At 37.3% G+C, this 15,222-nt stretch overlaps 1 protein-coding gene across 1 annotated transcript; it reads right to left on the bottom strand.

The window, feature by feature from the left end:
- Positions 1-2,247: 2,247 nt before the first annotated feature.
- On the bottom strand, positions 2,248-14,717 carry LOC131301562 (inositol 1,3,4-trisphosphate 5/6-kinase 4). The gene is made up of 10 exons (XM_058327923.1): positions 14,660-14,717; positions 12,871-13,037; positions 8,884-8,952; positions 8,238-8,440; positions 7,689-7,842; positions 6,685-6,798; positions 4,529-4,591; positions 3,384-3,532; positions 3,122-3,275; positions 2,248-2,551 (listed from the first exon to the last, which is right to left on the bottom strand). The coding sequence occupies exons 1-10, from the start codon at positions 14,715-14,717 to the stop codon at positions 2,396-2,398; spliced, it is 1,287 nt and encodes a 428-aa protein (XP_058183906.1). The 3' UTR covers positions 2,248-2,395.
- Positions 14,718-15,222: the final 505 nt, after the last annotated feature.

The raw sequence follows: 15,222 nt of genomic DNA, 5'->3' as shown, positions 1-15,222 counted from the left end.
GGTTTGCGATTATGACGGGGAGGATGTTAATTTGTGACGTACTAAAGGGGAGGTGTTGGGCCCATTCTCTACGTGCATCATGCTTCATGCATACTCATGAGAGTATGAATCCCATGGGTTTTGGTATCAAAAAATGTTACAGACACATACACATACCACGGATACAATAACGGATGCATTTTGCATTCGTCAGATGTTGTGGATGCACGTGCACGATGATTGCAAAGCAATCGGTGATTCGATTTGTAGACAATGAATGTGTACACAATATTATTGTATTAATATTACGGGAAAAAAAGTTTGTGTAATAGATTTTCATACACAGATTCAGATTCAATGCATGTGTACTTTATAAAAGAATGAGAGTTGTGAATGCACTCTCTCATTGTGGAAAATCATTTATGAGAGAATGCACCCTCTTTAAAAACCAATGATTTTTCTCACTCTAATTATCTGTAAATGCAAACTTTGTTTCAAAAACTTTTAACATATCTCAATTTCTTTTATCAGATCTTACATATCTCAAATTTACTTGGGCAGACATACATTGAGACACGGCCACTTGCGATGACTCAACTTTTAAGAAATTCTACTAATAATTTTACATAATGTAATAATGCATAGATCTCGTTGATGTAGTATACTGTACTTGTGTATGTAAAAGAACTTATATATTTTCTCATTCTATGTCTTTAACTTTTGTTCTGTGGCATGTTCTATGGTTTATTTACATAATAATTAGTTTTAAGTCTTTTGTCTATCTTAATTATTAAATTCTAGTATTTGTTTTTAGCAATCACGGATAAATACCATGAAAGAAACTTTCTGATTTCTTTAAACAAAAATCAAGTCATTGGTGGAACCATCTCATTCTAGTAAAAACATGTCTAAATTTTTATGCTCATTTTTAAACACCTTGGTAGGAAATTACGTAGAACAAACTTTTTGATTGGTAATGCATGTCTACGTTACTTAGTAGTATTGTTTGTTGTAGTTGACCCCAAAAATAAATCTTTATGATATGAATAATGAGGCGGTATGTTAAGTTTCTGGATATGCTAATTCTAACATTTTATATATATATATATATATATATATATATATATATATATATATATATATGTATATATATATATATGTATGTATCTCTTAATAAAATTAGACCTGTGAGTTGCGGTTCACATTCTTCATAGACAAATCTTTTAAGTTGTGTTTCCGTTCGACAACTTTGATGCGGAATATCCTTAACAATTCCTAAATTCATGATCAATTGAGATTATGAGCCATTTGTTCTAAAACTGTAAACTGCAAGCTGATCATATTTCCCGGGATGAAAGAAAGCACAAGGTAATAATAATAATACCGATTGACAAAAATAAAATAAAATAAATAATAATAATAATAATCTGGTTTAAACTTCAAAGAATATGATTCTTGCACTTCACTTTCTGACAAATGAACTCCAAAATTTGTGTACAGTATAATTTTAAACACCGATTTTTAGGCTTAGGGATATTCCTTGTTCTTACTGAAGAAAATTTCTGAATATGCATAAACTGGAATTACACTATTGTCCTTGAGGCTGCCCACAACCGTGGCCACTTTTTAAGCAAAAATTTCTTGTAAAGCATCAAACACAATCTCCTCTCTACTCAACGATCCTGGGTCCCCGCAATCGATCACAAGACCCAGATTTTCAATTTCAAATAAAAATAAAATTAGAGGAACTGGGTATTCATTATGATTCTACCATTACAATATAATTGATCAAACGCCACAGCTGAACCAATGAAGCATGTCTGCCAAAAGAAAGTACACCCAATTAAGCATCTCTCCCCAATTTAGGCCTCTCTGGGAGGAGTAGATTGACAAATGATAGCCCACAAAATCAAACCCTCAACCTCGAGGTTGATAAGTGGGATATTACTGAGCATCTCCGCCTCCGTTCAATATGGGAAAACAAGACCAAAATAGATTGGATCTTTTAAAATAGATATGCGGGATATCGGTGTATGACTGGATAGATGTGAAACTAATTTGTGAGGAAGTGGGAAAATGCCAGTGCTAGGCAGCGGAAATTTGAGTAATTGTTTGAAAGAGAGGGAGATCTTTTAAAATCATGCCATCCTCAGTATCCGTAAAAGTTTTACGGTAAAACTATCTCAACCTCCTAAAATCTATGCATGTGAACGAAAATGAGTGCAATTAGCGCAAAGAAAGGTCATGCATGGTTTCAAGAGAGACAAATTGCAAACAAAATAAGCATTGGTTCATATCCACGAATAAGGAAGAAGTCCGACTTAAGCAAAACAACATCCTTGAACACACAGATTACAAAACGTGTTCTAACCCAGACAGCTAATTCTTCTTCTCCTTTGTCTTAACTTTATATAACTTAAGAGCAGGACGATGTTATTTTATTTTTTTCCAACTCGTACTTACTCTTGATAGCTTCCCAAAATGCTGGTATCGCGACATCGTCAGGAACTTCCTTGAACGATGGAAGGTAGTTTACATCCACAATGACATGGTCACCAGTGTTCTCCTGAATCTGAGAATCATACATATGTTGGTTTTAGAAAGACAAAAAGGAAAGAAAGAACTCACTGAGACAAGGATTTGCTGAACCAGTTAAATAGTCCATTAAATAATACTTAGAAGAAGTATCCCAAAATATACTTGTATACTCATGCAACACATGCTTTAACAGAGTCCACACTTTCGCAATCCACCCATGGGCAAATATATCAGATCTAATCAAATGCCTCCAGGGAATATAGATAATGCTGTGAACATAGGGATAAAAATGTGCATTATCTGTCGCTTTCCATGAGATAAACCAACAAGTATTTTTTCGTTTCCACCCCCCCCTTCCGCCCCCCCCCCCCCCCCCCCTTCTGTTTGATCGGAACAAATAAGTATTTGTTCCTTCTCATATTTCCGCATGATCATGCTAACATAACACAATATCGGCTGAAGAGGCTTCCGTTTCATGGAGGAGCAGATGTCTTGTGACATTATGCAAGAGGTTGAAAAAAAGGGGAAGGATGATTTCTTCCCCGTCTGATGATACTGCTAGCTGCTATAAATAGAGTTGTCCAAATAAAAACTGGCTACTCACAACAACATCGAAACCAAAGATGGTAAGGTTGAGCATTCTTTGAAGCCAGCATGCAGCATCAGTCACCAACTGAATATCAATCTCATGATTGGCATTCTGACAGTTCCCATCTTCATGATGCTGGTTTTCTTTGGAAGTAGGTAAAGATTTCAAACTGTGGAGAAATAACGGGGTTATGGGCACTCCATACATGCTCCAGAATAAAATACACACACCCAATGAGTAGGTAAGAGAATCAAGTTAAAGGGAAAGTACACGGAACCTGTCAAAGAGTAAAGGCTTGAGTCCATATTTTTTCTCAGAGAATTTCATCAAGCTATCTGCATTAGGCGTAGATTTCTTAACTGCATAAAAAACTTTCTCACCCAAGACATAGAATTTGAAAATAGACGAAGAGTGATCCACATATTCCTGCATTTCAAGTTATTTTCATCATTCACTCCACAAAAGAGACCCAAGCTATTCAGCTGTAACACAAGTCCTTTATTCAGAGGATAATAGCATATGCAATGACACTTCATAACCATGCTAGGGCACAGACACGTGACTTAGGAAAGGACACTCCATGTCAGTTATTGCCAAAATTAGGACCATGTTTCACAACTACAAAAGTACAATCCCATTTACCTATTTGATAAGCAAAAAAAATGAGGGTAAGTCTGAGAAGGAAGTTTACAGAGGCCAACCTTCTATGGACACAGAATATTTGGAAATGAATCTACATATATAGGTATGTCTATATATCGTACATAAACAGGAACCAATTCAGCTAAATTCTTTAAAACACACCATCAACCTCGAATGTGTTATCGGTTCTTTAAGTATATGGCACATGAGGCTTTTGAAATCACTACTTCATCATCTTAAAACAATTGCTCGTCAGACAAATAAAGCCAAACTAAAAAGGTTAGGCGTCAAAATTGAGGGATTAACTCTTGCTCTCAGGATGCAAGAGATGTTTTTAATGCTTAATAAGATGTTTTTAATGCTTAATAAGGGTCCTGTTATAAAATTGATAAGCATTTTGGACCTTCTGTGCAACTTATACTTAGATGTGTACGAAACAAAAAACTAACACCTGCACGTGGCACACAAACATCAATGACGCTAATCCATTATTATGACCAAAAGCTGGCTTCCTACGTGTTAGGTGGAAGAACAAGTGACGCGATGAAGTTATACAAGTCAATAGCTACATCGAATTTATTTTCAGTCATTTATGAAGAGACAAAAGTTCTTTTTTGCGGTTAGGAAGTATATCTAAGCAAACTATTGGTGATGGGCCATTTAAAAAGCGACAATCCTTCAACTTTGATTTTGTGGATGTTCACCCACCAGCCACCAGACCAAAACTGGTCACACAATAATGAACCATTATCGTCATCAAGAGACAAGTCTCTTACTCACCTGCACAACAGCTGGAAGAGGTACACTCAGACCGTTGTAATCTTCATATCTGAAGACAATTGCCTGTTCATTGCATATAGCATTTAGAAAGAAATAACAAACAAGTCATATAAAATGGAGAAGGCCACAGCTAAAATATGTTGCACATGTTTAATCAGGAACAATGACCTGGGGCTGAAATTTAGGAATTACATAGTCAATGGAGCTAGACAAGCCCCATTTCCCATGTGATTGGCCTAGTGGGTAGCTTTTGGTGCTTGCTCAGTGAACAGGAGCAATTAAAGAAGTCACCCACATCTGTTATGACTTATGAGTGAAGTTGCGAGCAAGATAAAAGCAATGTAATTTTTCGGAGTATCGTCAAGAATTTTTTTCTTTTTATAAGTAAATAATTATATTAGAAAGAAGGCATTAAGGGAATGCCGCCCGTACACCAAAAAATGCTATACACAAAAAGGCTCTATACAATCCTATGTGAGATAAACAATTCAAACCAATCAAGAAATTAATCAAGGGAATCAAGGGAAGGATTACATTTTCCCTTGTCCCAACTATACAAACTACTAACCACAAAACTTTTGATTTTAAATAAAGGTTTTTCTACTCCTTCAAAGCATCTCGAATTCCTCTCACACCAGATAGTCCACATCAAACAAAGCGGAATCATGGCCCAAACACGCGATAAACACTAATTGCACACTCAAGCAAAGAAAAAACACAATCAAACTCCAACTGACAGACTTCAAATTTTTGACAAGCTTTAATCACTAGTGTCTGGCATCCCATTTGAAAAAGGTGAAGTAAAGATATAGGTTTCGCTAACAACTTCAACGTGAAATTAAGGAAAAAAACTTTCCACCTGAAATAGTAAGGCGTCTTTTTATTAAACGTCTCATTTCATACTTCACTTTTTGTTACTAATATGGTTTCTCATCTACTAAACTTGGGGGCTTGAATGGGAAAAGACAACCCCTAAATACATTCTTTATAACACAAATCTCAATCAACGACAATGATGACGGTGAATGAAATTAAGACAAAAGAACAATGGACTATTGAAAGATATTTTTTAGCTGAATTAGTGTAGCACAATTAATATCAGCCACGGAGCAGAAATCGAAATTTATAAAGAGATTAGACAATAACTCGTATAAAGTACTTTGATGTTGCAGTCAGTGATTTTCATCCGAGATGTTCACTTTTAGCATATCCCCACTGTAACACCTCAACTAATTGTTCTGACTGCATTTCGGTTCACCTAATGACCTAATGCCATCCACCTCAAATACGTTTTCCATGGAGAAAATGCAATTCATTAAAACATAATAGGAGAACAGCTATATGGGTCAAATATCGTTACAGATATTATCCTAAGTGTGAGAAACTGGAATTTAATCAGGCACACCCATTTTTACAACTTTTACCAGAAGTAGCACATGGTAAAAAATAGTATTTACTTGTTAGAATAATACTGGTGACCGATTACAAACTGAATTTGGAAAAGAGCTCCATAAAGTTCCTAGTGTTTTAAGAAATCTTCTCCTTGCGCTTCTCTTCTCCAATGGAGATTATCTCTCTTACTCGGCCCGAATTCCAATGTGGCAAAATATTCCTAATACACATCTATCTCTTGGGTGACGTGGAAGGACAAAAACCTTTATTGTGGAAGGTAAAAACAAAAATCTGTCTCAGAGGACGCCTATGTTCTCTTTTCCTGGGTGTTAAAATGGCATCCAGGTGAGACTTAGAAACATCCTTACCAAGAGGACAGATCACCAAACCTAAGCCAATATTACGGGGACTTACACATGAATATTTGAAGCTCATCAATCTTGGAATAGGATTTATCTGCTAAGTCCCGGTGCAATTTTGTTTATCCGAATACAAGAATTCCATCACTCAAAATACTAGGGGAAACCTGGTCAAAGAATTCAGTACACAAAAAAATTGTAACCATAATACTCGTATCATAATATCTGTCAGCTCAACAAGATTTCAGAGCAGAAAGGTTAGAAAGTAATATCAGTGCTGAAGGAAAGAACGCGTTTGTGCAATTTCAGATACCCAACTAGTTCAAGTTCAACCAACAACATCACAAAAGCTCATAACATCGACTACTGGATCTAAGAACTAATTGCAAGTAGATAGATGATTACCATACTGTGAGCATCAGCTACACCACAAGCAACTTGAGGTTTCACGATACTCGGTGGAGTAAGCTTAGCTTCTGCTAGCCTCTGCGCCAGATTTGGTGCCTCGAAATTGTCAACCTGCACACCACCCAAGCTGCCAATTTAAGTATATGGGTATGGAAGGTACGAGATTCTCTATGCCCCAAATCCAATTGAACTATAATGCAGGCTATAATAGAAGGGACCCAAGGACCAACTATACAATAATAAAAGAATTTAAGTCGAAGCTAAACTTAGTCCTCGGGGTTTTATTGCCACGGAGTTGTGTTCCAAGAATGAACTTGCAATTGAGGGGACAATAAACTTAGGTCTACAGGACTAGGCAAAGAAATTTCAAGATAAAAAGACAACCAAACCCTAAGTCCAGATGTAAAACAAATATAAAAACAAAATATCGTTTTAGTTTGCAAAAAAAAAAAATCCCGAAAAATAGCCCGAGGTATGGATATTGAAAGAGTTAGTATTTCCCCATCTACTCAGTGACGCCTACAGAGTAATCACTTCTTTTTTTATCAGCAGGAATCACTTTCTTTTCACCTTTTCCCCAGACAAACAAGGATTGATCCATAACTTTAAAGAGACGACGATATTTCAAACGCCTCCACTTTGTTGATACAAGCTCAAGTCATATAAGAGTTTTTGGCTCTGTCTAAACCACAAAAACAAACAAGAGAAAGGAAGTGAATTTCACTTGCTACCCTTCCTTCACTCCACAATTGAATCCTCCAGAGTACGCAACTCTAAATGAAGTGTTGCATGAAGAATTGAGGAAGCAACAACCATAAGAAAAGGGTTCTAGCACTCCAAATTTCAACTTAACAGCAGAGTCTGGATTCCTAATAGAAGTATCAGTACAGAGAAAGATATTAACCATAAATAAACAACAAAGGTAAATCTCTGGGTTGCTTGTATCAACTTCCAGCATTACGTATGATCATAAAGTTTAAGCCATCCTGGCGAAATAAAACCTTGAGAAAAAGGGGAGCCCTGATTTTACAGCGACCTTCCACATTGAGATTTTCCAAACCAAGCAGAATCTGTTGGATTTTTAATCGATCCAATACAGGATAAATGTTGTTAAGCGGGTCAACTATACAGATATCTGGGTGATGTTCGATGTACCTGAACAAGAAGCAAAACATAGTAAAAAAGAAACAAACGTTAAACTTATTCAATTAACTTTCAAAAGCCTACTTTTTCCCATTCACATAAAATAGCCAATATTGCTACATTATGCTCATCTGGTTGGACAGCAATTGATTAGACAAAAAATTCTGGAAAATACAAAAAGTCTGAAATATCCTAAAACAAGACTCAACAATGGTACTACCGTAGTACCATTCACATCCATTCTGTAATTCCCAAAAACAAAGAGATTATAATATATGTTGGCTGATAGCATTGCAACTTGAAAAGAATAGAATGCTTTCTGTTAACTTTGCCGATCAAAAAAAAAAAATCCTTCTGTTAACTTATAACAATCAAGTAGGATTCTACGGAGCATAGTTTAAAATTACCTTTCCAATTCCTGCATACCCTTTGTGTACGTTATTTGGTCAAAGAATTCTGAAGAACTGCTCATTCCCACGGAAACAATCTCATCAGTTGCTTTATGGAGCACTATGTCAATTTCTTGTAACTGAGATGACATAGGAAGCTCAAATGTAATGGGCATAAATATCAACCCATTTGGAGTAGGATAATTGGGGAATGCACCTCTCTGCCACAATTCAAATAAAATACATTTACCTTCTACGACAATAAAAATATCAGGTACATGGAATGTAAAACTTAGACCATAATCAAGTGTTGTGGCTTGTGGCCACATGAGACCACAGCACTAAGTAGTTCTCCAGAATCTCCATCAACCTATATCACATTTCTGGTCGAATGAAGTAAACTGAAACAATCAACTACTTTTCGAAGGGTATAAAACAAAACTATGGCAGTTAGAGTGTTAGACCCTATACTAGGTCATGCAGGATTTTTCAGTCAACGAGAGTATCAAGCACTACAAATGTATATAATGTGATAAAACCTTCGTGTATTTAAAGCCATCAACCTTTCTCATTTCTTCATTTTTATTTTTATTTTTATTTTTTTTTGCATTCTACCTTTTTTGGGCAACAATGTTTGTCTCTAAAGTTACATTGGAGTGCTTACCTTCGCAAAATCTTCTTCACGAGATGGCTTCATAATATAACCAACTCTCACACTGTCGATACCCATAGCCTGCTTGCAGTATGATATATAGTAGAAGAAATGAAAAAGAAAATATTAAAAAATGTACCAAAATCCCAAATTCAATCGCGACAAACAAATTAATTATGAAAGTTGAATTTTGTAAAAAAAATCCGTATAACAGTATAGGTTGTAAACTTGTGATATAAGACCAACGGAGATCTCACATGGTTAAAAGAAGGTAACCAGTCTTACGGTTATGAGCCCATTCGGCTATAATACCAGAAGCAAAGAAAACACAAGGCATGTGAGAAATATCGATCAAAGCACTGTAAGAAAACTAATTGCTTTCCATACTCTTGTGAGTTCTTGGACAAGCGTGACTTGTCCATAACTTTTTTCTTTTTGGTCAGTGCACATTCTTAGTAAGTTCAAACAAAAGTAACAAGGACTTTTTGATAGATTGGCCTTAAGTGGAAACAAACTTGACCTTTAGGGGACATTTGGGCCGAAGAACCCCTGCCAGAGCGTCGTCACTAACGGTGTTTTGTCTTGCAAAAAGAATAGGTCATTGAGAAGATAATCACATCTTCCAAGAAGGCATTCAAGGAGTAACTCCCGTCATCAGTAGAGGCATAATACCAGCCTCCACAGACTAATTGCTTAAAGCCTCCATTGGATTAATTACATAAAGCCCTACAGCTATGGACTAAGTCTAGCAATATGCAGTGGCCAAACCAATCTCTTTCTTCAATCTCCTAGATGACGTAGTTGCTCAAATAGGAAGCCAGGGCGAGGGGAGGGGGGACACAAAGAGGAGTTAGTTTGGTTGCGCTCGTTGCGGGACTTAATGCAACACTGTACCATGTAAGGGGCATTTGGCTAGGGGCGGCAAAGTACGTGTATGCAGCATAGATGGCAATGAAGCTTGGGAAAAACCAAAGGTGCATATGAGACTGACATAAGTAGGAAAGGATGAAAACAAAGGAGCATTCCATACATCCTTAAAATTATACCATGATATAATTTTTCTATTTGTTTTCTTCTTATAGGGAGGCGTGGGGAAACAAACAAGGCACAGCTTTAAACCAATATGATTGGGTACTCCTAGAGATAATAGTAACAAAGGTGCCAGGGGGCACCAGCCAAGGACAAAAGCAGCATAAAATAGTGAATCTCTACAACATCTCAACCCTCATAAAGGCCAAAATACCAATAAAGAAACAAAAAAATTGCTAGCCAATCCAATTCTCTAATGAATCCCAAGGGCAGCCAACATAAATCTCCTCTGCTTACCCCACTCTTATCCAACCCTTTTTTAACTAACCACTTTCTAACTCATTCGCAATCGATCTTTGCTTCTTCCGCATAAGCTGCATAAATCTCCGGCCTCTTTTTTTCGCTACAATTACTATTATAGCTTTAATGCCTCCTCAAACTCCTCACACAGAATCCGAAAATATCGATAACTTAATTAAACAATTACACCAGTACGCCTTAGTTCCATCACTCAAGTAACAAGGAAAAAGTCACAAGCTAATAAGCAACACACAGATCACGTACCGGTATCCCGAACGTCTGTACGTCCGGGATACCGATACGTCACGTGTCCCAGACGCCTTTGACCGTGTCTGGCGTGTCGTAGACCGTGTCCCATTATTTTACCTTTTTTTTTTTTAGGACACGTGAGGAACACACCGGTGAGAATTCTCTAACACGAAGGAGGCAGGAGGAGGAGGGAGGAAAGAGAGAGGAGAGGGGAGAGGGAGACACAGAGAGAGCAAGATTGAGAGAGACAGAGAGAGCGAGATTGAGAGAGACAGAGAGAGAGACCTATGTGCTGACGATGAGAATCCGTCCAGCAGCCGCGATGGCTGCTGCTGCTTGTTTTAGTATCAGGTGATTCAGGTCTAGGGCTGATAGGTTGGGCATCTATTCTTGGGTTGGGCCACTCTCCTTGTATATCTTTTGGACTCTGTTCTTTTATAATTTTATTATATGGTTTGGACTTCGGCCATCTTTTGCTTCACTTGGTTTACATTTCGAAAAAAAAATTCTCAACTCAAAAAACACTCATTACCCCTACTTTCAATCATTACTCACCCTTATATCCAATTATTATTCTCATTTCTCTCTCTGTCTCTCTCCACTCATTACCCCTACTTTCAATCATTATTCTCATTTTTCTCTCCACTCACAACTCTACAAAATTTCTCAAAAATTTCACAAAAACTCATCCAAACACAGCATTTATTAGTTAAATTGGACCAAAACTTCTTTTATTAAGGCTTTCTATGTCAAAACAAAAAAGAACTAACTGTTAAAAGAAAATGAGATAAAAAATGAATATTTTGTATAACATATATTTATTTATATAAAATATATTAAAATTATATATTTTATTCTACGTATCCCCAACGTATCCGTGTCCTAATTTTCAGAGTAATTACATATCCATGTTGTGCCATGTCCGTGTCTGTGCTTCTCAGGTCACAAGTGTACAAACTGAAGTATGTTCTATAAGATTCAAACCTACCAATCTACCTATCTCCTCTGGCCGATGATTTCTCTTCTGGTATCACCAACTCTCCACACCTAATCATCATTGAAGATGCAACCAACATGAACCAAACTTCCCCCATGCCCTACAACCTAGTTCTGATCAAAGCTTTAGAGTCATTGCCTTGTCAAAATTCTCCAAACATTGTCACCTTCAGGCAATACTAAATTAGCTTTGACCCTAATACCTAGGCAATTTACGAACTACCCTAGGAATATTGAAGCGTGATGACAGTTAACGATCACCGATTAAGCAAAGAAAACGATTCTAGTTAACCAAAGAAAGCACCCGCCACAAATTGGAGATGTCCTAACAGTAAACCATTATCTCGGAAACAAGTTCTCCCAAATCAAGGTAGATACTATGTTCCCCGTCATCCCGCAGATAACAAGTATTTTGGTTAAAGAATAAAGAGATAATTAAGTAAAAATAGCACGACATGGATGATAAAAGTATAGGTAATAGAACATCATAAAATGAGTCATGCTAATAGAACGCAGGACCCTCATACGCAACTCCATCAAGCTTCCTTGAAGCAATGATATGGGATGCACTCTTAAGCCTATAGATAAAGGAAGGTAGAACAAGCCATAAAGGGAGGGAGGCCATAGTCCCAGCAGATACCACAATTCACGGTCAAGCCAATGACCTTCACCTCCCGCAGGTTTTAAGGGGCATTTGGCTGGAGGCGGCGAAGTACACGTATGCAGCATAGATGGCAATTAAGCTTGGGAAAAACCAAAGGTGCATATGGAGACTTCCTCACGGTTAACCTTTATCTCGAAAACAAGTTCTCCCAAATCAAGGTAGATGTTATGTTCCCCGTCATCCCGTAGATAACAATTAACAAGTATTTTGGATAAAGAATAAATAGATAATTAAGTAAAAATAGCACGACATGGATGATAAAAGCATAGGTAATAGAACATCATAAAATGGGTCATGCTAATAGTGTACTGGTAAGTTTTAGCAGTGTTATAAAAGTCGGTCTAGGTGGGGGGTCCAATGCCTAGATTAAAATCAGCCTAGGCGTGCGATTAGTCAGCCGCATGCGTTAGGCGCCCCTCTTCTGCCTGACTAGCGCCTAGCAATTTTTAGAACACTGATCTGGAGTAATGAAGTAACTATTTATCCCGTAGATAGTATTTTGGTTAAAGAATAAATAAAAACAGCACGACATGGATGATAAAAAGCATAGATAATAGAACATCATAAAATGGATCGTGCTAATAGTATACTAGTTTTCAGAAATGAAGAAACAATTTATCCACGGAGATAAATACACAGGAAACTACAAGTGAAACCACCGTACCCGTACAGCAAATACGTACCGGGTACGATGGAGTATTAGGGAACGGCGTCGGAAAACCATAGGTACAGCCGAATCAAGGTTCTGTTCATGTGTTTACCTGAATCGATCGTACTAGGTCCAAGATGGGTCTGGGAAAATGGTGATCAGATTGACGACGGAGATGCTGAACCGAGGCTTGAAAGTTCGATCGATCGAGAGACGAATAATCACCTGTCTTCTTCGCAGATATTCGTTTCTCTCTGAGTCTCTCTCTCTCTCCGCCCCCTATAAATCACCGTTCCTCATCGTGTATGTGGATAGAGTGCGGCGAGGAATTTTACTTCGTTGCGCGGCGCGTAGGGTGGTTGTTCATAAAAGAGACTTGAAGTGGGAAATATCAAAATCATCCGCCTCAGCAAAAACAAAATATCAAATAAATGGGCTTATTTGAAATAAAACATGCGGCTGTATTGAAAATACCAAAATACATGGATGGTTTTGAAAACAATATCAAATGCATTGAAATTTTTATGGATAAATTGATTTTTTGGATGTCCATTTTTTACCTTTTCATTTTTGCATTTTTTTGGCTTTTAACTGTTTAGATGGTTTTTCAAAAATGTGTTTTTGTAAAATAGATTTTCTATTTTTCTTAGAGTAAAAGCTAAAAAAAGGTAATAAGAGCGAGTCCAAAAGGGGATGGATACTCATTTTCATCCTGAGATGCAAAAATGAAGCCTCTAACGAGGATGAAAAATAAAAATGATGAATTATATCTATTCCAATATGCAAAAATGGATAAATGTTAGCTTATCAAATCAACTACTTTACCAGAAAATGGACGGTCAGAGTTTACCTAATAGTTGCCGGAAAGTTTGAACTTGCTAAAAAATCTAGAAAACAATAGAACTAAGGTTCAATCTCGGAGCTTCAACCTAATCGGAGAAAGGTGAGAATTGCAGTCGAAACTTCAACATCGTTGGAGCATCTCCAACATGGAAAATCTTAATTCATTTGAGTTCGGGAGAGCGAGAGAAGGAGAGACAGAGGGGGTTTCACAGGTGGATGGATGGTGAGAGAGATGTTCGTCGGAGATAAGATCAAGAGAGGAGAGAGAGGGTTTCATGTTTGGGGGTTTGGCCTGATTCGAACTTTTGTCTGATTAGTCGTTTGATCTGGTTCGAGCTGTCGTCTAGTCACAAAGATGCACATAGGGAGAGAGAGAGAGATCAGCCGATCTGATTCGAGCTGTCATTTGATGCGATTTCGTGAGAGACATAGAGAAAGAGATGGAGGAGGGTTTCGTCTAGTTGTGTGTGTGTGTGTGTGAGAGAGAGAGAGAGAGAAATTGGGAGAACCCACCCTGAGCGAGTTCCACATCAATGGCTATGGAAAAATTGATGTAGGATATATATGGTTGTGACAAGCTATTGTATAACTTGAAGTTAACCTTTTGAGTCACATGATTAAGCTAAGAGTTAAATAGGTCTGTCGATGCATGTCGTTACAGAAATAGAAAGAGTAAAGTTGGGACTTGAGAGACATGGACGAATATGCCTTTTAGGGGAAAAATTGGACCGTTTAACTGTAGAGACCCGCCTTCTTTAATAAGGTTAAATACCTAGACATCCCTTGAACTATTCCTCTTTGTCTCGCTCACTCCCAGATAGAATTTTGCCTACAGCCAGGCCCCTTCATTAAAGTTTTTTGTCCCATAGACCCCTTCCCTCAGGGTTCCGTCCACATTTGACAACTATTAGAATTTTGCCCTAAATTGTTTCAAAAGTGAAATATTGTTTCAATTTTGCCCTCCCATAGTTGCAGCTGTAGTTAAAACCATTATTTTCTCTTTTCTCCCCTTAATTTCCCCCCAAAACGTGAACCATATTTCCTTCTCCACCACACACCTCTTGCACATCTCACGTCCCCAACGTCAACCCTCTCAACCCTATTTTTCCCCCTCATCTTCCCTCATTCTCTCTTCCACAATGTTAGCATTAAGTTCGAGCACAAGCAACTCACGAAGCATACTAGAACACAATATTCTGTGTGGTTGTGGAATTAAGGCTCCACTAAGAATAGCTCTAACTGAACCAAGGTCAATATATTTCAATTTTTGTTCCTCTAAATATATTTTTCATTTTTGTCCAAACCCCTAACCCATAAATTATGGGATATAAATATTTGAGTTTAGGTTTTTAGGGTGACTCATATATTCTCCCTTAGTTTTTTAAATTTTTTAAAATTTTTCAACCCATAAATTTACTGCATAAATATTTGTTTATTTGATTTTTAGGATGACGAAACTTGCAAGTTCTTTGACTGGATTGACCCGCCCATATATGAGAGAGAAGGATTTTGGGAACTGGATGGTGAAGAAAATATGGATTTGTAGAAGGAATGTTGATTTGAAGGCAAAAATTGCATAGTTAAAAGAGAGGAAAGTTGAGTTTTGACAAAAGTTTAGAGA

Source organism: Rhododendron vialii, chromosome 9a (genome assembly GCF_030253575.1).
Source record: "Rhododendron vialii isolate Sample 1 chromosome 9a, ASM3025357v1".
Classification (NCBI taxonomy): Eukaryota; Viridiplantae; Streptophyta; class Magnoliopsida; order Ericales; family Ericaceae; genus Rhododendron; species Rhododendron vialii.
This window is presented reverse-complemented; position numbering and strand designations above follow the sequence as displayed.